This window comes from Thamnophis elegans, chromosome 4 (genome assembly GCF_009769535.1).
Source record: "Thamnophis elegans isolate rThaEle1 chromosome 4, rThaEle1.pri, whole genome shotgun sequence".
NCBI lineage: Eukaryota > Metazoa > Chordata > Lepidosauria > Squamata > Colubridae > Thamnophis > Thamnophis elegans.
The window spans coordinates 68,063,749-68,086,014 of record NC_045544.1 but is presented as its reverse complement, the minus strand read 5'-3'; the positions used below and the strand labels follow the sequence as shown (position 1 = coordinate 68,086,014).

The following is a 22,266-nucleotide window of genomic DNA, read 5'->3' as shown; positions in this document are numbered from 1 at the left end:
TGATGGTCGAGAGTCAGCTGTGGATCCAGGAGGACTCCTAAGTTACGAACCCTATCTGAGGGGTATAAAATTTGACCCCCCAGCCTGATAGATGGAACATTAGCCAAATTGTTGGGAGGGAAACACAACAGCCACTCGGTCTTGTCCGGGTTGAGTACCAGTTTGTTAGCGCTCATCCAGTTCTTAACGGCCTCAAGACCCTGGTTCATCACGTCCACCGCTTCATTGAGTTGGCACGGGACGGACAGATACAATTGCGTATCGTCCGCATATTGATGGTATTTTATCCCGTGCCTCCGAATGATCTCGCCCAGTGGTTTCATGTATATGTTAAATAGTAGGGGGGATAAGACCGAACCCTGCGGCACCCCATATTTTAGGGGCCTCAGGGACGATCTCTGCCCCCGACCAACACCGACTGCGACCTGTCCGAGAGGTAGGAGGAGAACCACTGCAAGACAGTGCCTCCCACCCCCACCTCCCGCAGTCGTCGCAGAAGGATACCATGGTCGATGGTATCGAAAGCCGCCGAGAGGTCAAGGAGAACCAGGATGGACGCATGGCCTCCATCTCTGGCCCTCCAGAGATCATCGGTCAATGCGACCAAAGCGGTTTCTGTGCTGTAACCGGGTCTGAAGCCGGACTGGAAGGGGTCAAGGTAGCTAGCTTCCTCCAAGGCCCGTTGAAGCTGGAAGGCCACCACCTTCTCAACAACCTTCCCAACAAAGGGAAGGTTGGAGACAGGACGGTAGTTATTTAAAATGGCTGGATCCAAGGATGGTTTCTTCAGGAGGGGTCTCACCACCGCCGTTTTAAGTGCGGCGGGGAAGTGCCCCTCCCGAAGGGAGGCGGTTATGACCGCCTGGATCCAGCCACGTGTCACCTCACTGCTGTTGGCAACCAGCCAGGAGGGACACGGGTCCAAAATACAGGTGGAGGCACTCACAGCTCGAATGGCCTTGTCCACATCCCTAGAGGCAACATCCTGAAACTCAACCCAGAGATGGTTTGCCAAGTGATCCTCTTGTGTCCCGGCTGGATCTGCAGCGGTGGAGTCCAAGTCCGACCGAAACCGAGCAACTTTGTCCGCTAAGAATTGGGCATAATCCTCAGCTCTACCCTGCAAGGGTTCCCCCGTATCCCTCCTATTTAGGAGGGAACGGGTTATCCTAAACAGGGCGGCTGGGCGGGACTCAGCGGACGCAACCAAGGTGGCAATATGAGATCTTTTTGCTGCCCTAAGTGCCCTGATGTACTCCTTGGTGCAAGTTGTTAGGAGTGCTCGGTGTGGGGGGTGTTATAGGGTTTGGGCTTTCTCCGCTCTTAACTTCTACAAGACGTTGCTGGGAGAGCTTACAACCTGATTATATATCTTCATCCCTGGTGAGTTATGCAATGCTGTGAATATCTTATCCTGGCATCTGGAGGCAGTGAGGGTCTGGGTGGGCAACAACAGGCTTTAGCTGAACCCTGGGAAGATAAATAGATTTGTATTTTGGGGTCCACTGATTCCAAGATACAATCTTTGGATGGAGTCACACTACTCCAGACAGACCCAGTGCGCAATCTGAGAGCCCTTCTAGAGTCACAACTCCTGCCTGATGAACAGGTAACAAATAAAACTACAAGGGTCTTTGCACAGTTTTGTTTTGTGCACCAGTTATACCTGTTCCTGGATGAACAGGCCCTGCTTGCAGTCACTCATGCCCTGATCACCTTCAGGTTGGACGATTGCAATGTGCTCCACATGAAGATGCCCTTGAAGCTTCGGCTAGTACAGAACACAGTAGTGCGGGCAGTTATGTGTGTTTCCTAGAACAGTGCATACTACACCTCTAATCCATGAGCTGCATTGGTTTCCAGTTGGCATGTGAATTCAATTCAAACTGCTGGTTTTAACATTTAAAGCACTTCATGCATAGGACTGGACTATCTGAGGGACTACCTCTTCCCACTTATGTAAGTCCACCCCATTAGACCTGACACAGTAGTCATGCTTAGGGTTTCACTGACTAGAGAGCTATATTTGATGAGTCTCAAGAGACATGTCTTCTCTCCCATGATGCCTGCCTTATCAAACACCCCACCCCCCTGGGCCCATATTAGTTCAGGTTCAACTCTTGATATTCTGAAGAGCCATCAAGACTTGCCTATGTTATTAGGCCTATAATTCACAGGCAGAAAGACTTGCTTAGATAACTCCATTGTTAAAGTGGCTGTTTTTATCCTCTCTTAGCGATTATTTTTGGCTTTTGCAATATGTACCAATATGATTTTTATATACGTTTTTAACATTTGTTTTTTTCATCTGATTGTTGCACGCTGACCAAAGGTGCTGTTGATGAGATGGACTATTATATAAATTTAATTAATAATAATTTCTAGAAGGAATTCAAAGTAACCATTTTATTAGTAGCCCCCAAACTATGGAACATGCTGCCTCTACACATTCATTTGGCTTTACAAGCCCCTGCATTCTGGGAGAGTTCCAAAACCATATCATTTCAACAAGCTTTTGGCTACTAATATGATTGTTAATGAACATCAATGTGACTTTTAAAAATTGATTATATTATGTCTTGTGAAATTTGATTGTTAGTGCCATTTTCTCCTTGTGACTGCTCAGAGTCTTGAAGCAATTGATAAATATTACAAAACAAATAAACAGTTAAATGATGTCACCCTTTTATTTTACAAAATACATATGATATAAAAATATTTTTTCTACCTGTTGTAGGAGGAACGTTACCAACATAAAGTACTGTTCCATATTCTCCATTACAGAGAATTCTTCGACCAACTGCATCAGAAGGAATGGTATCACTCATCAAGAGAGATGAGTTCAGGATATTTCTTTATGGATCTAGGGAAAGAATTAACAGTACTTTTGATATATTATGCCATTTATGAAATTAATCACATACAGTACATAACGTCTAGGTTCAGATTGAGCAAGACACCTAGTCACTATGTACGTCACTAGCCATGCAGTTTTAGGGTATCAATACAAAAGTGGAGTGACATTACATTATTCTGGGATGTTATGGTTTTCCATTTAAAAGATCCTGTTTCTTTTCTAAATCCAAGAAAGGTCATCCATGTACTGCCACTACTGAGACAATAATACATATACTTTACATCATCTATCTTAAGGAATTTAAACTGAAGGTGCCTAAAGAGCATATTAAAAGTTTAACAGCAAAATGAGTAAATCTAGTTATCAAATAATCATACAGTAATTTACAATGCAGTAATTCTTTGAAACTGGATAGTAATGCCTCTATCAATATTTGGATCTTTATAGGATACTATTCAACCCAGCCAGCTTACTGTCCCATATAGTAAGGACCAAGATGAGTTTGCTAAAATTAAGCTAAAATGCAATTTTACTATGAATAACACCACAGTGACACTGGCACTGATTTTGCTGAAGGTTTACTCCCCAATGTCTTGAACTGCAAGAAATTTGTCAAATAGAGTATTAGCATTTCAAGAGCCAAAAAGCAGGCTTTGTGGGTGTGCAATACCCAAAATAATTTGTCTAACCCTATTCCCCCCCCTCCAGACGACTACTTCAATGTTGAATCTTGCATTCTGTAGAAAAAAGAAATGATCTGAAGTTTTTCATACATAGACAACTAAAAGTCTATGCTGTGAGTGGCAGTTACCATGAAAACCATACATCCTGTTTTTAGAAATCCGAGCACCTTTAAAGAGGGAAAAAACCAAGCTTCCCATCCGATTGAAGGCGAATATAGGGATCCCAGGATAATGTTGCAGGATCCAATCTGAGTCGGTTAACGGGACCAGAGAGGTTTTGTCTTCCGAACTGTCGGATTCATGCTTGAACTTTTCCTCCTGTGGATTGTAAATACCACACTTAGATGAAATGGGCTCCAGTACGATTCCGAAAGCTCGCAGGAAAAACCTCTGGTGCCGGCGACCGACCCAAATTGGATATTGCATCCCATCCGAGCTTACAGCCACCAGGAGAAAGAGCTAAGCTTCACATCGCTGAAAGCGGCGAACTCACAGCAACAAAGCGAAGGCTGAAGGGGGGCACGGAAAGTACCCGCTGCTCGACTAGAAGAGGCTCTGGAAGCGAAAGGAGAAAACAAGTAGAGCGAGATTCAGTAGCGCGGCGGCTTCAACCTACTGCGGCCTCCTCGGCTTCCTCACTGGCTTCAGCCACTCCTCGGCCGCCTCACTCTACAACGCAAACCCCTCCCCTCCCGCCTAGACCGCTCCTCCGCCCGACTGAGGGATAATGCGCCACCGGCGCTTGTTGGCGCAGGCGCGAGCTCCTCCCCTCCTCCCTCTTCGAGAAAGCCCTCTTCGTCTCTCTCTCTCCCTCTCCCCCCCCTTTCTCATTCTCCTCTTCGTCCTCGCGAGGCATCTCGGGAGCTGTAGTAACGGCGAAGAAAAATTCCCTCATAGACTGCGGCAAATGGGCGGGACAAAACCATGCTACCCAGAAGGCGCTACGAATCCGAGTCTCTGTTTCCATAGAACTGGAGTGGGAATTACATCAGCGTTTCTGAGGCAGCGGCTAATGGCGACGGCGAGTAGGCGGGCCGGTGGGCCAATGCGAAGCAGGCAAGGCGGGCAGAGGGCGGGCGTCGATGCGTCAATCAGGCATCGGATCGGGGGAGGGGACGGAACAGCTTGGAGCTGAGCCGCTGCTGTCGCCGTCGCCACCGGGGTTCGGACGGGAGGGAGAAGCCTTCTCTGGGCGAGCCCTGCCTGCCCCAGAGCCAGGCCGGCGATCGCTAGAGGGACGGAGGTGGGAGCGGGGGCCGGGCGATTGGGCCCGGCGTCGAGAGGAGGTTCCGTCCTCCTTTCCCCCCCTCCCCCGGCAGGTTTGGGGGGACCAGCGAGCGGGCGACAGCCGTGGAACAAAAGGTAACGTTGCCCCGGGGAAGAGGCTGCGGGGCCCCGGCCCTGGGCGATTCGCCGAGCTCCCCGGGGAAGGCCGAAGCCCTTCGGCAGGGAGATCGGAGAAGGAGCGGGCGAGCGACTGGGATTGTTTTCCTGCTGGTTGAAGTGGCGGCGGCGGCTGCGCTGGTGGCTTCAGCTTCCCGGGAAGCGGGACCTCCGAGTGTGGGAGGAGGAAGCGGGGAGTCCCCATCTCCGCCCCCGAGCGTCGCTTCTCCGGCTCCCCGACTAGCTCGCCTGGAGCCCGGAGCTGCGGCTGTTGCTGAAACTCCGACCGCGGAGTCAGCCCGGGGGAGGGGAGGAAATCTGTGGGGAGAGCGAAGAGGGGCCAGTTTGCGGGGATGGAAAGAGCTGAAAACCCTTTTCTAGTGGTACGGCTAATATGATTCCTTTTGGACTTTATTTTGTTGATGTGACCGTCGTGTTAGGTTTCTCCTGTACCCAAATGAATATTCTGTACGTGCCGAACGTTTCAGCACCAACTTGAAATTTATGCAGTATTTCTGACAGATCCCTAGGATGGCTGCAGAAGTATGCAAGAACGTAATATGCCCAATAGTTCATTAATGTTTAGTCAAAATCATTTTGGTAAACTCTTCCTTTGGTATATACTTTGGGTTGTCCTTGACTTACAACCATTCATTTAGTGACCATTTGAAGTTACAACAGCACTCGAAAAGTGATTTATGACTGTTTTTTACACCACAGTTGTAGCCTCTCTGTGATCAAGTGATTAATATTCAGATACTTGGTCACTAGTTCACACTATGCATGGCAACTGGGGGTCACATAATCCATCTTTTTATGCTTTCTGTCAAGCAAAGTCAACGGAGAAGCCAGATTCACTTAACAACCATGTTACTAACTTAACTCCAGGAACAGAAATTTTGGGGTCAATGGTGGTTGTAAGTCAAGAACTAAAACTATTGTATCGTAGTAGTTTACTAAGACTTTAGGATCTAATTTCAAGTAATTTTAAGATGAGAAAATAATTATCAAGACCAGAATATTATGCAATGTAGTGAATAAAAACTAATATAAGTTTTAAATAATAAGGTACTATATGGGGAAATTCTTGGTTCACAAAACAAGCTTTTGCATTTCTGTCCAGAAAAGTATTTATTTGGCTAACAATTTAAATCAGCATGAGCTAATTAACAGAAAAGGTTTTTCTAGGTAGTTTTTATTATCCTGGGACAGGTATTCTAAAACAAAAACTTTTAAAAGCTGATAAATATTGAACACTTGAAAGCTGTAGTTTTTTACAATTAAAACAGGTGTTTATGACTTTCACAGTATGCTTTAATTTACCCACCAAATATTTCGAGAATGTACAATTTGTAAAATCATCATGGTCTCAAACTCATTTCCAACAAATGTTACGGCTTACATTTAAATACTTTGGATATTTTCCAATGACATGCTGCACTGATTATTATATTTAATGTGCTTACTGCTTAATAAAATGTTCAGATTTTTAAAAAAATCTAGAATTAGTAATGATGCATAAAGCCATAAATCTTCAGAGCAAATTTGGGAGGCATTCAGTGTGGAATTTAAGTTAGGTACTGGCAAACCACCAAACTCAATGCAATTAATAAAGGGGACAAACAAAACCTGACACCTGCCTACTGCAGATCTCAGCTGGCTTAATTAGGACCAATACTTTTGCACTTGAAGTGTTTCTTACTTTTTCTGCTAATTGAAAAAGGAGGACATCTATTTATGGAAATAACACATGTCTTCATGAGTTAGTTACTTCCCAGCTCATGAAATACTGTTTCTTCTTTCCACAGTATAGTAGGCTGGAATTTCAAGAAACCAGTCACTCTTAAGCTTGTCTTTGTCTCTCAGGAATATTGGCCAGCTATATTTCTGGAATTGAATTATTAAGACTGATGAGTTGAAAAGGATCAACACTCCATTAAATGTAGGAACTATCTTTAGGGATAGAGGACATTTGAATTTTAGGATTACGGTATGTTCAACTATTTAACCTTGGTATTGTTTTAGGAATGTCTCAGAATGGTAAGGACAATGAGCATTATTTCCAGCCATGAATCACTTCATCATTATCAATATTTGGGTAGAGGATTAATGCTACAATATCACCAAAGTGATACTGGATGTTTTTGTTTGAGATTTCCCCATGCTTTTTGGTAAATAACATTTTATTTTGTAATAAATTACTATACTACTGCCATTCTGCAATGTTATTGAAGAGGAAGGATAGCTCTAAGTTGCCCACACCCACATTTCTACCTAAGGCGGAGAGTGAGAAAGAGAGAGAGGTATAAAATTATTTGATTTTCAGGCTGAAATACATGCTAATTATGAAGGCTCTGCAATGCTTCGAATTTATAACAGATCCTTTGGGTGTGAATATACATTCTGTGGCTACATCTTTTCCAGGATCATATAGTAAAAGCATGATATTGGGAGAAGATGCATGTATTTTAAAGAATTATAGAGTGATGCTGTTTCTGCTCTGAATTTTGGAACTGAATCTTTAATTATATCACTGGCTGTGTTAATTATAAAAAGTGTTTTCATTCTGCAAAAATCGCTAATATTTAACCATTTTTATTGATTTGTATAAATACCTGACTTTTATATTAGCTTTTTTATTTTTAAAATATGCAGTTTACTTAAACATTTGTATCAAGTATATTTTTTACATATGTGTGGCAGTATCAGCCAATTTGTAGTATCAAAAGTGAGCAAAATCCAAACTTAGCTAATCTGAAGTGCGGCAAATGAGACTCCAAACAGAGGTGGCATACATGTAATATGTTATATTGATAAACCCACAAAAATTAACATCAAAGATGGTAGTAAAATATTATCGCCTTCAGCTAATGGAATTATGTATTTTAATACATATTGTCTGCCTATGTTATTTATATTATAAAGCTATCCTACAGAACCTCTATAAGTCAGATTTACCAGTTGAAACTATCTTGTCTTGGGGGTGTGTGGGGATAATTGATTAGTTACTTTTTTTTTCTTTGCAGTTAGTATTTTTGCCCTGGAAGTGAGGTTCTAGATCACCTCATGGCTGCTGCTGTGTTGCAATATTTTCAGGAAAGGCTTATTTTCAGGGGAGAGATTATTTTAGCGCATGGGCTCAAAAGACCACTGAGGCTTATTATACGGGGAGGTCTTATTTTGGGGGAAACAGGATACATACATGGTTTTCAGAGTGCAAAGGAAAATTAATATCCATTTATTTCATTTGCCAATGGTATTACAAATAGCCCTCCTACAATTGAGACTGGCAACTCCATCACTAAAACATGGTTGTAAAATGAAATGTGATGTGATTGTGCCAACTTATGACATCAGTTCCAGCTGCAGTCATTGAATGAATTACCTACAATCAATAAGTTAATATCAAGTGGCCATGACCAGCAACTCCCGGACCCCTCCACCCAATTTATTTGCTTGTTGAAAGTTGGCTGTAAAGGTCACAAATAGTGATCATATGATTGAGAGATTCTGCAAACACAGGGTGGATTTGAATCACTAGTAAAATGGCTTGATTTATACAGCCTCATACTACATAACTAAACTCCATTTCATGCTGAATAAACTAAATTAATAATGTATCTTAAATAGAAAACTGTCTTTACATTTTTACTCCAAAATCATTTTATTAAAATAAATTTAATCAAAAACAAAAACTCAGATTTAAATAAAAAAACCCATTGTTTTATTTTTTTAAAATGATTTTTATCCACCCTATCAGAAACCATCATAAATGCACATTGCCAAGCAACCAAGTCATGATCACAGGGATGCTGTGACAGTTTTGAGGACAGGGTGTAAAACGCCTTTTTCAGTACCATCATAATTTTGAATGGCTGCTAAACAAGTGATCAGTAAATGAGGACTATCTGTACAGCAGTTGGAACTCTTGTCAAAAGCCTTCAATGTAGCATTGTGGTTTTGGGGTACTACCATCTTTTACCCCTTTGGTCATATTGTGTTAATTTTTGATATGTCATACAATCAGAATTAAGTCATAAAAGGGATTAGAAATAAAAATCATTGAAGAGATTTTGAAGCTATTTTAATTGACTTTTGTCACATGATTTTGTATAAGCAACTGAAAATTGAAATTTTGAAGTAATATACTATATACACAAATCTCCAGTTACTCTTTATGATCAGTTTCAGCACAATTCATATGAACAATTAGATACTGTAAAACAAATCTAACTTTTCTTGATCCTTTAAAAATCAACTGCAGAAATATTCAATTGATAACTGTTAGTTTTCACTGTCTTTGAACATTTTACTTAAATATTTAATTAATGCTGTAAGTTCAGGGTTGTCCCCAAGCAATCCAATTTGTTTATAAGCTTCAGACTCAAGTTCTTCTAGTGTTTTCCTGGTATATTCAAAGGATCCCACATTCTCAAGGTAATGTACACAGTATTTTTTTATATCCACATTTTCAGTTCTCTGCCGCAGAATATTTTGAACCTGTGTGCTCTCTGGCCTGGACCATATTGCATGAATAGTTGGGAACGAGAACTTTCCTTCAGTTAGGTCTTCACAAAAGCTTTTGTTTTCACTATATTCTTTGGAGTGTAAATTTGCATAATCATCTCTAATTTGAAAGAAGAGCCCAAGAGTGTTAAGGAGTGGTTTCAGATCATTTTTATAATTTGAAAATAACTGCATAAGGCCCACGGCTAGTCCAAAAAGGCCACCTGTCTTTTGCAGAACCATGGCTTTATATTCTTCTTCTGTAGGACAGGTATATGTATCTCTCCAGTAAATATCCAGGCCTTGCCCCTTATGGAGTTCAAGTAATTGACTGGTGAATACTTTTACAGCATCTGGATGATCAAGCGTTAAAACCTTTTGTAGACCAAGGAAATATACAAAGTTTGCACAGTTTATCACATACGGTATTCCATAAATGCTGTGGGCCACTGGAAAACCACGTCGTAGCTTTGAATTGTCTTCTATGTCATCTATAAGCAAACTTGCATTGTGCAACATTTCTGTAACTTCAATTATGATCTATTAAAAAAGACAAAATAAACTTTTATATTGCTGTTATTCTTCTATATTTAGATTCCCTGATTATTTCTATTTTCATTTCTTGCAATATGTTAATTCTCTCTGCTAATTAGTTTCTCAATTCCATCTTACTGACTATTATTCTCACTGGGACTACACACTCCTATTGTCTGTGTTTCTATATATTTGTTTGTATAAAGAGGCTTTTTTTAGTATGAACAAACTTACACAATATAATTAGTGACAGATAACCTTTATATGCACACAATAACTCACACATGAAATGATATGCTGTGTGTGTGTGCATGTGTATGTATATATGTGTATACACACACACACACACACACACACATACAGACACACACCAAACATAATACACCTGACTACAGAATTAATATTTATGATATTACAACACACACACACACAAAGTCTTAATGATTAAAGTATTCAAAATGTGTGAAAACAGCAATCAAGAAATGAATGCTTTGGCATGGCATGCTAACCAAGTTATTTGTGCTCTTCATCAACCCTCTTTCATCATATTACAGCAGAAATATATTTGATGTGATGCAAATAAATAGTTTTCTCATGCCCATATATCATACCCATATATTTGGGGGACAAATAGGCTGTGATATGTGTGGAAAACTGTCTTCCTCATTGCATAGTACAAATTAGAGTGCAAAGTAGGGGATTTGTTTCAAGAGATCTTTGGCCCTGATGAACAAATATATCCAACATTTATCAAGTAGTCTTCACTCATTTAGGTATCACATTAAGCGCACAAAATAAAAATGTTTGGAAAGCTCAAACTGCTCTTTTCCTTGCAAACAACGTTTTGTTGCAGTATATCACAATCTGAAGCAGTTGCACAGAGCACAATACCTTGCCACCAGAGGTTAACATGCTACATTACTGCAATAACTTTAGTTTATATTTCCCTTTGCCATGTTTAAAACTATTATCTGTTAATCAATTTAACTTATACAACTCACCTGTAGTTTGTCTTCTGGAACATTCAACCAGTGATTAAAGGCTTGGGAAAGTTTAGTTCTGACCTGTTTACCTATGATTTTAAAAAGTACATAGATAACACTATACATTTTCATTCTACATAGGCTTAGGCAGATGAACTACCAGTTTATTTACAAACCACACCTTATTTTGTGAATCATCACCACTGGCCTTTGTTCACTCAGCAGAACTTTACACAAGACAGCTGCAATTCTTAATACTAGGCAAAGAATTGTAATTAGCATATTTCATAAATGTAATATTGGTATACTATTTCCTATTATTAACTCCAAAACACTGCTACCAGAAAGCTGAAATTGGACTCTGTATTTGGGCTTTTTAAAAAGGAAATGTGCATGGTACTGAGCTTTAATATCTGGAACTTTCCAGAAGGATGGACGGAATTTTTTTTTCCTATAGCAGGTTTAACATCCATAAAGAGTAATTTTTGTTAGGACAAACTCAAAAGTCAAACTAAGCTTTTAAGAATTTTAGAGCTTTTAGAGGATGCTACAAAAAGCAGATAGGAGAGAAAAATCTGATTTCATATAGAAATCTGTAAAACTACAATTAAAATAGACAGATTTTAAACAGTTAACCATCATTCTTATATCTTGCTGACTAAAAAAAATTAAGATCTTAAAAGCAAACTGATTAACATCTGAGTATAAAAAAATTAACTCTTTTTTTCACATCTTTATATCCTTGGGGCTTGTCTTGGTAAAAAAGTGCACACACCAAAAGAGCAATTTCAATCCCTGGCTGCTTCCTTCATCTATTTCTTTTGTTTGGTAGATAATAAAATTAAAGTCTATATATTCAATGATAAATGCAATTATATTATGGCTTTGATAATGATGTGTGTATCAAGCTATTAGCTAATAACCATATTAAAGATTAAAATTATATTCATATGATATTAGCTCTATCCTAAACATGAAATTTTCTCTTATTTTGCTACGTAATAGACAAAATATGTAAATTAAAAGTTTAAATTCCAGTTTTAAAAACACTTTTTGAATCACCTCTCTCTCTTTCTCTCTCCAAATACATATACACACACAGTGATGTCACTGATTTTAAGTGAAAGAGTAGCATGTATCCCATACTATTTTAAATAATTGAGATTGGTATTTAATCCATAATCTTGACTTTAATATAGGTTTATGCAAAACACAATGGGTGGATTTACATATTCCACTAAGCCATAGTTTATTAACAAAATACAACTTGCATGGTTTATACATCTTAAATGAAAAACATTTCGTATTAGGCTAGGTTCATAAAATGCACAAAGCAGATTAATGTTTTCTTACCATACGTAAGTGTTTTGAATTTTTTAAAACTGCTATTTTATCCCATGTTTGTTGCTATCACTTAACCCAGAAATTTGTCTATATTTGACTGAAAAAAATTAATGATTCAACCAGTATTAATTTGCTCATCTACAAGACAGATTAATTTGCTCAAATCATTGTTAAAATAAATCTTAGTTTATATTTTAAGAGGTATATCATTGCAGAACAAGGTGATGTAAATTGAAAACAGAAGACTATAAAATGAAAATTAGATACCAATGGCAACAAAGTGAAAGCTAATTTGGGGACTAAATGAAAAATGCATAGCTCACAGACTCAAGATATTGCTATGGTTATCCCAATTTATATATTACTTTCATACATCACTATAATTCAAACAATAATATATTACCAGGGAGCTGAAGCAGATAGTTGTATGGCTCTAAAAGAATTCTCTTGGATGAATCTTCTAGTTCTTCCATTTTAAAAATGTGTTTTCCAAACAGTGCCTTATAGTCTGAGAAAGAAAGAAAGAAAGAAAGAAAGAAAGAAAGAGTCTTAAAGTATTACTGTAGTAATAACATATGATGTAGTTGGGAGAAACAACAGGAAATGTCATACTGTGCCAGTGTAGAAGTGGCAGGTACTTCTTTAAAGTATTTATGAAGTCATTTCAAGTAACTTAAATACACTTTAAATACAGTATTCAAGATCAGCCAATCATCATATTACTCAGAAAATATTACAATGAATTTTTTATGAGCATGTACCTATTTATAAACAAATAAGCCTAATAATAATAATGATAATGCCTCATCTGAAGTACTGCATATGGGACACTTAACATTCTCAAATATTTAATAGAGTTCTTGTTTGAGCGTTATCTCTTTTTTCCTTCTCTCTGAAGGTTTTTTACTGCACTGCAACTGATATGCACTAAAACAATTTATCTCAGGCAATTTAAATACAGAATCTGCAGCCATAATATGGCCTGTGCCAATGACACTGTTGAGTGTCTAACATTTAACTAATTGTTTCCTAGAAGATAACTTCTAATTTCTCAATAGTTTTAGTTTTATATACAATAAAGATAATAGTATACACTACTGCAGCATTTTAACTCTAATAAAATGACCAGATTAATAATCTACTCTAAATTCACAAAACATCAAAATCCATGTATGAAAACCTGAACTGATAAAGCCTCAACTTATATTAATGCACACTAAACTAAATAGGGCAGTGATGGGCAACCTTTTTGGCGTGGTGTGTCAAAAATCGGCAAAAAATCGAGCATAACTCGTGTTGTGTGTCACTTCGACAAAAACATAATTTTGCGCAATTTATAGTTTAAACTACAAAAATATATAATTGCAATATAATTGTATTTAATAAACCAAAAACAAATTATTTAACATAGCTGCTTATTGTGCCTTATTTTCACACTTAAGACAATTGCAGCATCACCATGATCACATGATCAAAATTTGAATGCTTGGCAACTGACTCATTTTTATGATGGTTCAGTGTCCCAGCAATATGTAATCACCTTTTGCTACCTTCTGACAAGCAAAGTCAACTAGGAACCTACATTCATTTAATGATCCTGTTGCTGACTTCACTGTAGTGATTCACTTAACTATAGAAACAAAGATTGTAAAATGGGACAAAATCACTTAACTAAATCACTTTAGTTTTGCTTATCAATACAATATTTGGGCTCAGTTGTGGTGGAAAGCCAGGACTATTAGTATTGTATTTTCAAAGCTCCATGGTTTGTGAATGTTATTTTAAAACTTATACCACAAACTCCACACTGGCTTGTGTAATGAAACAGTATCAATTTAATTTATTAAAATACTTACATCTTAAATAAATTTGACATTGACTACTGAAAAAAAATTTCAAGCTTAAGAATTTGGCAGTACATGGTTAATTAAAGTACTTAACCCTACTATATCTTCCTGTCTACTGTCTTTATAATTAACAAAAACTTTGGACGAAATACAGACCTACCTAATTTTAACCCTTTCACAATGAAGATTTGAACTTGTTTTCTTAGGCATCTTTATCTTACAATTTAGAAATGTGAAAGCAAGACATAATTCGATAATGTACTTAACTAAGAATATTATATCAATATAGCTCAAAATACTCTTTAGAAACTGAATAAAAACGCAAAAGATATTAATATTTTAACTGGAGTTGCTCCTGCCAGTAGGAAATAGCGAGACTTTGTACTTAAAAGAAAATCCACAAAATAGATCCTCGTTTTTTTCTTTACCCTAAATAATCAATACTTCGAACTGAACAATAAAAATGCTTACACCTCCTTCAACATCTATGAAACAATCAAACTGGCAAAGGAAGAGGCAAAAAAGCTCTTAAGTTACATTAAGAGAGAACAGCCTCTCAAGCCCCGGAAGCCGGCAGTCATATTTGCACAGAAGAGCCGGCCCCCTTTTTCTGCAAGCTCAAGCGAAAACACCGAAAGAGAAAGAGCAGGCAAGCGAGCGCCCCCCCCCCCTCCACCACTGCTGTTTACCACGGGGCGACTTCTCTCTCGTAAAGGACCGCCGGCCTTTTCAACTGAAGCGACAGGAAACTTGACAACAAATAGAGTGGGGGGGGGAGATCTACTGCTTCTCCCGCCGCTCGACTAGAAGAGGCTCTCGAAGGGAAAGGAGAAAACAAGTAGAGCGAGATTCAGCGGCGCGACGGCTTCAACATACCGCGGCCTCCTCGGCTTCCTCACCGGCTTCAGCCACTCCTCGGCCCGCCTCATTCTAGTAGCGAAAAGCGCAAACCCCTCCCCTCCCGCCTAGACTGCTCCTCCGCCCGATGGAGGGAAAATGCGCCACCGGCGCTTGTTGGCGCAGGCGCGAGCTCCTCCCCTCCTCCCGCTTCGAGAAAGCCCTCTTCGTGTTTCTCTCTCTCTCTCTCTCTCTCTCTCTCTCTCCCTCCATTTTCTCATTCTCCTCTCCGTCCTCGCGAGGCATCTCGGGAGCTGTAGTAACGGCGAAGAAAAATTCCCTCATAGACTGCGGCAAATGGGCGGGACAAAACCATGCTACCCAGAAGGCGCTACGAATCCGAGTCTCTGTTTCCATAGAACTGGAGTGGGAATTACATCAGCGTTTCTGAGGCAGCGGCTAATGGCGACGGCGAGTAGGCGGGCCGGTGGGGCGGCGGGCCAATGCGAAGCAGGCAAGGCGGGCAGAGGGCGGGCGTCGATGCGTCAATCAGGCATCGGATCGGGGGAGGGGACGGAACAGCTTGGAGCTGAGCCGCTGCTGTCGCCGTCGCCACCGGGGTTCGGACGGGAGGGAGAAGCCTTCTCTGGGCGAGCCCTGCCTGCCCCAGAGCCAGGCCGGCGATCGCTAGAGGGACGGAGGTGGGAGCGGGGGCCGGGCGATTGGGCCCGGCGTCGAGAGGAGGTTCCGTCCTCCTTTCCCCCCCTCCCCCGGCAGGTTTGGGGGGACCAGCGAGCGGGCGACAGCCGTGGAACAAAAGGTAACGTTGCCCCGGGGAAGAGGCTGCGGGGCCCCGGCCCTGGGCGATTCGCCGAGCTCCCCGGGGAAGGCCGAAGCCTTTCGGCAGGGAGATCGGAGAAGGAGCGGGCGAGCGACTCGCCTTTGGGATTGTTGTTTTTCTGCTGGTTGAGGCGGCGGCGGCGGCTGCGCTGGTGGCTTCAGCTTCCCGGGAAGCGGGACCTCCGAGTGTGGGAGGAGGAAGCGGGGAGTCCCGCGGCCGGCTTCGGAAGGAGGCGCTCCCCATCGCCGCCCCCGAGCGTCGCTTCTCCGGCTCCCCGACTAGCTCGCCTGGAGCCCGGAGCTGCGGCTGTTGCTGAAACTCCGACCGCGGAGTCAGCCCGGGGGAGGGGAGGAAATCTGTGGGGAGAGCGAAGAGGGGCCAGTTTGCGGGAAACAGCCGGGAGCCGCGGCTGTGGACGCGGGATGCAGCGAGGGGGACGCGGAGAAGGAGGAGGGCAAGCTTTATCGAGCCCCCCTCCCCATCCCCGCTTCTTGTCCCTAGTACAATGAAGAAACCTCCCCTCCCGCAGGGAAGTCTGTTTGTGTGTGTGTGTGTGTGTGTGTGTTCGTTCCTGTGTGCGCGCGCGCCTGGGCGAAAAAGCACCTCAGTCCGGACTGGACACCTCTTGACCTACCTCTCTTTCCCCCTTACTTAGCCCCAGTTTCTTCGGGTGGAATAGAAACTGCTCCCCGTCAGCCTACGATGAAGAGCTCGTGCCCTCTGTGGCGGTGCCCGGAGAGTCGCTTGCACGGAGGGAAGCGGAGGGAGGGAGGGGGGGTTGTTAAGAAGCGGTTGTTGTTGTGGCAAGTTTCTGCTCTGACAGAAATGGCGTCAAAGGCAGCGGGCGAGGGGGGAAGCCAGCCGCGGGGGTGAGGCTCCGAGAGCAGCGGCTTTTTGTGGCTGGAGAGAAGAGGCGGCGTAAGAGAAAAGGGAGAACTGTAAGAGGGGGCATCGGGCGAGGTTGGCTGGAATGGGAGGGGGGGAGAAAGAGGGCCAAAACGCCCCCCTCCCAGCACTTGCCGAGTGCGCCCCGTTGAAAAAAGGAGGATGGTGCGTTGGCTCAGTGCTTTGTTTTAAATTTCAGGTCCAGCCTTGGCAGCACATTCGCTTTCGGATTTTTCTGCTGCAGCCTGAGTTCATCATGAAGGTAAAACCTCTTATGGGAGGGGAGGGGGGAAGAAATGGGGCGTCGCGGAGGGTTATGTTTCTCCGAGCTCCACTCCCTGGTGTGCATATTGTGGCCGTTTTCAATTCTAGACTGCGGATTATTTCCCTCCTTTTAGCTTTCAGGCAGTGATGTATATATATATATATATTGTTTTTGAACACTCTTGCTTGGTGTGTGCGGAAAGCAAAATGTAAATCCAACATGCTGGAGTTTCTCTTCTGCAACACCTTTTCAAAGGAAATGAGGACATGGCTGCTTAGGCCAGAACTGATAGCTTGCTGGAAAAAAGGGAGGATTTTCTTTATTTCTGGGGTGCTGGGGAGCTTTCTTTACCTTGTTTTGTTTTCCTTCATTGAAATTAAAGGATAGGTGTACTGTATTTTCTTTGTTCTGGAGTCTGGTTGAAGTAATTTTTTTTTAAGTTCCCGGAAGTATCTTTAAAAAGATTTATCTGCTGCATAAATATTGCTGCAAGCAGTAGAGCGTGTTTTGTGTTCTTTAAAAAACGCAAGCTTTTAACCACGGGATACAGTATTTGTATATTTGTCTGTTAATTAAAAGGCACTGACAGTTGGTGATCAGAATCTTAAAAGTAAATGGGATGAAAAAAAATCTGTTCCTTATTTTTAAACTTGCAATAACCACAAGTACAGAATCTGGTGTAGAATACTGATCATGAATATCGTTTTAAAAAAACTGGTAAAGTTGAGTTTCATATAGCCTGCTGAAGACATTTTTGAAAAACTGAAAATGAAACATTGTATAATACAGCAATTGATAAGCCCTGTCTACCAGCTTTGTTATTAAATATTGTAAGTTACTTCATCTGTTAAGGAAGGCTTTTCTTGAGAGATATGGGTAGCTGCAATCACACATCAGCTGTGCCGGAAACTCTAGGAATAACGTATTAAATGTTTCATACAAGTATGACTGTTTTCAGCTATTAAGCTTCATAATGATTCTTTTTTCCATATGATATTCTTTCTTAAATTAGTATTAAGGTTGTTTGAAATAATGAGAACAAATGAATATTTTAGTGCAATGTCTGTTCATTTAACTATAGAACTTATTTTCATTGTTTATGAAATTTAAGACTGCTTTAGGATGAAATTTATTTTGTTCAGAAATTATGATTACAGTTAAAGTAAGTAGTTATATTTTTAACGGATTATTGACTATGCATAAAATGAACATTACAAAGTACTTTACAATTCAGATGGTGGCTTATATGACATTGATGTTTAATCCATGCTTCAACAAGTGGCCTTCTGATATAAACATTAACATATTTTTAAAAATTAGAAACTGCATAATTATAAATAAGTAGCAAAAGATTATAAATATGGAACACAATGTGATTGTTTAAGGAATGAGCTGCACTTTTGCAAATGAATTATCCCCCTTCCATTACTTTTTATATGCCACTGTGGATTTCTATAGCAGAATTCAGAATAGTATTTGTACTAGTCTCAGCACTTTGATACTCCTGTTTGAATCTAGTATCTCTTGTGTTTAGAAGCATACATGAACACATTTCTCTAAACTTGGCCACAGCTGAACTGAAGGGCTGGGAGAGATTTCTCAGTCTGTTTATTTTACTGTCTGACTTCTCTTTCAGTGACAGAAAGTTGATGTACTTGTTTCTTTCTTACTATTTTATCCTGGCAATTATATGCCTGTTGGCGAGCATGCTTACATAATGACTAGCTGGAGATTATTCAGTGAACCTTGTGTATGAATAGGGATTTAACCTGAATTTCTTTCTCTCTAATTTTGCATAGTGTGTGAATTGAAGCTATGATTTTAAGTTAATACAGCTAAAATAATATTGAATAGGAGAGAGTGGAATGGATATAGTTTTCAGAATATATAAAGTGAGAAATGAATGCTCTTCTTCGGATTAAAATTACAAACTAGTACTCTTCTTTGAATTTGTTCTGCTGTGCTTATGGTCTTTTAAGCTTATATAAAGAACAACATGTTCTTTTGTTTTCATCATTAAATAAGTTCTGCTTAACCAAGCCTGTTCTGTTGGCCATCGGCTGCCAGATAAATAAAAAACACTGCTTGGATATGATCACTTTTTGTTTCTATTATGTGTCGATAGAATGTAAGAGTTGTCTCAGGATCTTGGTCATATCCTAGCATTCTAACTTTGCAAATGGTGAATAACCCAGCTACTAGTCAATTATCCAACCATTCAAATGACTGTAACTTCTGTCAATAAAAGGTAAAAAAACCTTCTTAAGTCACTTCATAACTCCATCCATCCGGTTTTCTTGGCAATGATAGCAGTGGTTTGGCTTTGCCTTTTCTTTTTTTTTACTTCCTTATTCTACCAAAAGCTTCAGGATTCCCAGGTAATCCCCATCCAGGTAATCAACACCAACACTGCTTACTTTTGAGAGGTCAGTTAGGTCCTGTCATCTGCTGAGCCACTTCTGGCAGTAACAATCTTCAATTAATGTAGAGACGAAAACAATGTCCCTTGGGTCTAGTTGGAAGCTGGTTTCTAATATATTCCCAATTAGTTAACAGTGGAATAATACTGTTTATAAAGTACAGTGATATAGGGATGTAATTGTAAGTTTAGAGTTAAATTTGAATTACAGAAATAAAAGAACCACATTCTGCCAAATTTTGAGCTTTGTAACTTTTTAGAGAGAGAGATACAAAAGTGGGCGGGAAAAAGAGGAAATTTGAGATTGAAAGAAGATTATATTCAAAGCACACCTGTAGACATTAATGCTTCAACATTTCAGAATCCCTATCTACTTTGTATCTGATTATGCTAATTTTGTCCTTTGTAGAGGACAGTAGGTATACATAGGAACTAGAATTGACCCTAAAGACAAACAAATTAGGATTTAGTTTAATTTTAGCATATTTCCTAGCTTTTGTGGTGGGCAAACAGAATCCTGATGAAATACATTCTAGTTAGTCTCTTAAGTAATGCACCATGAGTAATTTTTCTGGCTTACTTTTATTTACTTATCTAATTTATAGAGTCAGTGACTCTTTGTGGCATACAAAATGAAATAGTGAGTGGCTTACAACACATAACAGTATATTTTAAATAACAATAAATAACAATTACAAATCAGGACTCAGCTAAAATAAAACTGAAGTTTGATGTATGTTTTCTCCTACTTCAAACTGAAGAAGGTGAAGGGAGGAAGCATTTTCCCAGTTTGAACCCTCACGCACATTCATTCTTGTTGATGAAACTTTATGGATTATCTTTGTTTTTTAAAGTAGTGCATGTTTACATTCATTCTTAGAAGAATCAAGGCTAAGAACTTGTGGTAAATATGTGGCTGAATGAGATGAGAAGCTTATCTTAGTCTAAGTTGAGCAACAAACATGTACCAGAAGAGAAAGTGTTGAGATGAAAGAAATTCAGCAAATGATATTTCTTTCCTTTCCCTATCCCCATTGCTTCAGATTTCTGATTTCCTTTTTTTCAGTGAATCGTATTTAGGTTTTATATGTCTATGCAAATATTCAGATTAATTACAGCAGTATGTCACTAAAAATACCTTTCAGAAGGATGTATAAATTTATTGAAATCATGTAGTTTTCTATAAGTAATGTTGAAATGTGACAGGTTTTGTGGATCTCCTTTTAATTTTTTTTGTTTTTTGTTACTTCTAATGCTAAAATGTTCTGCTTTTATTGCTGAGAGGATCGTGTGGATAATTACACACTGTTTTCAAATGAATCATGAATTCACTGAAGTAATTTCTTTGATCCCTTCTAAAAAAAACCCTTTCTAAAAATGTCAGGTGTGTTTTAATGTTTTCTCAAAAGTAATTATAAGTTAAACAAATTTTTAATTTTGTTGGATTCAAGTTGGTTCTTAATAGGGAAGGTAGAAAATCTATTTAAATTGTATTCAGTAAAAACTATTTCATATTTCCTGAATTAGTTTGCATTAAATACAATTTAAATGCACTTTTAAATTGAGTGTTGCTGGTATAAGAAATCAGAAAGCTTTATTCCTTTTTTTATTCTTCTACAAATAGTAAAACAGTCATCATTCATATGTTTTGTTTATCAATCTTGATAAAATTATGAAAATACATTGGGAAAACTGAATGGCATATATTATGGAAAAGTGCTGAAAAAATGAATGCATTGGTAGATATTGTACAGAAAAATGCATCCAGGTACACATATGCTTAAAAAATAAAGTTGATCAAAAAGGGAGAATTATTTTTTGCAAGCAGTAGATGACTTAGTTTGTTTCTAGCTCTGAAAACAAAGCCAGTTATATTCTGATCAGAACTTTTATAAATTTTTAAATCTACGGTTGCCTTTCATCTATGAGTCAAGCAAATGTGACATAATAATATAGTAGCAGAGAATCAGAGTGGTAGATAACATTCTTTATTATATTGGCAAAGTTGTAACCTTTCATATATTGTTTATTGAAGTTAATGACATTTTCTAATATACAGTACTTGAATAGTGCATGCATCCATAATGGAGTCAGGTTATTTGCAAGACCACTTCTGAGACCTGAGGGCATTTGCCTACTCCCTCAGTTAACGAACATAAATTAGTTAAGATTGGACATATTCCAGACTCCCTTGCCCTTAAATGCTACTTGCTAATGAGACCTAGAAAGTGTCCCTTTTCTGTAGCAGCTATTATCTTATGGAATTTCAGGATCTAGCAAGCTTCCATCCTTTTTAACTTTCCAGAAGGCTATAAAGTGCTGGTTTATTCCTCAGGCAGCTAGGTAGAGTAAGTTGGGATCCTGTGGATAATCTTGTTGGGTGTATTTAACAAAGATGGCTAGAGCACCAGGTTTTTTTGTTTTGATTTTAATTTTGTATTGAGTTGCCCAGAATTTTTAAGAGTTTTAAGTGCAGGGACATACCTCTTTTGCACATGTGCAAAATGATTTGCCTTTGTGTGTCCTGACCATTTTTGTCAGTATCCCTATTTAGATATGATTATTTATCTCTATCACCAAATTCTTCTCTTGTCCTGTTCTGAAATCAGAAGTTCTGTAACAGCTGAACTTTTAACACAGCAGCCATTTTCTCTTGCTTAAGTTTTTCTTTAAAAGTTTCTCTGAAATGCTATACTATATTGTGATTGATGCTTGAATTATTATAATTCTGTCCAACTTTTGTAGATGGAGACAACAGTATCTTATGTAGTTTCACTTATTAATATTTATAAGTTGCTTTAATAAATAGCAAAGTAATGAACATAAAACAAAAATAATGAAAGACATACTAAAACAGCATAAAATCCTATCTACTAACAATT

The 22,266-nt window shown here is 39.5% G+C and overlaps 3 protein-coding genes across 6 annotated transcripts in view; 1 reads left to right on the top strand and 2 right to left on the bottom strand.

Moving 5' to 3' along the window:
• TBCE (tubulin folding cofactor E) overlaps positions 1-4,259 on the bottom strand; it is a 34,158-nt gene extending 29,899 nt beyond the window's left edge. For 2 of the 3 annotated variants that reach the window (XM_032215390.1, XM_032215387.1), the window contains exons 1-2: positions 4,034-4,256; positions 2,729-2,863 (exon numbers count right to left, since the gene is read on the bottom strand). In XM_032215390.1, coding sequence (XP_032071281.1) covers positions 2,729-2,828 — 100 coding nt within the window. In that variant the 5' untranslated portion in view covers positions 2,829-2,863; positions 4,034-4,256. Of the gene's footprint in view, positions 1-2,728; positions 2,864-4,033 lie in introns of all 3 variants that reach the window. The other variant, XM_032215389.1, reaches the window with a different exon arrangement.
• Positions 4,260-8,990: 4,731 nt separating this feature from the next.
• Positions 8,991-15,489, bottom strand: GGPS1 (geranylgeranyl diphosphate synthase 1). 2 transcript variants are annotated; one of them, XM_032216878.1, is made up of 4 exons: positions 14,827-15,489; positions 12,694-12,798; positions 10,965-11,035; positions 8,991-9,969 (listed from the first exon to the last, which is right to left on the bottom strand). In XM_032216878.1, the coding sequence occupies exons 2-4, from the start codon at positions 12,761-12,763 to the stop codon at positions 9,208-9,210; spliced, it is 903 nt and encodes a 300-aa protein (XP_032072769.1). In that variant the 5' UTR covers positions 12,764-12,798; positions 14,827-15,489; the 3' UTR covers positions 8,991-9,207. The 2 variants fall into 2 exon arrangements, with proteins under 2 accessions (XP_032072769.1, XP_032072768.1); XM_032216877.1 differs by having other exon boundaries at positions 15,014-15,489.
• Positions 15,437-22,266, top strand: part of ARID4B (AT-rich interaction domain 4B) — a 98,666-nt gene continuing 91,836 nt past the window's right edge. The window contains 3 exon segments of the mRNA XM_032216036.1: positions 15,437-15,449; positions 16,605-16,753; positions 16,900-16,962. Of these exon segments, the coding sequence (XP_032071927.1) occupies positions 15,437-15,449; positions 16,605-16,753; positions 16,900-16,962 (225 nt within the window).

Excerpts from the sequence above, each read along its gene's own strand:
- GGPS1 (XM_032216878.1), bottom strand. The coding sequence starts at position 12,763 with ATGGAAGAACTAGAAGATTCATCCAAGAGAATTCTTTTAGAGCCATAC. Across the intron at positions 11,036-12,693 it reads CTATCTGCTTCAGCTCCCTG|GTAAACAGGTCAGAACTAAA; the intron begins GTAATATATTAT and ends TTAAAATCATAG. Across the intron at positions 9,970-10,964 it reads TTCCAGAAGACAAACTACAG|ATCATAATTGAAGTTACAGA; the intron begins GTGAGTTGTATA and ends CTTTTTTAATAG.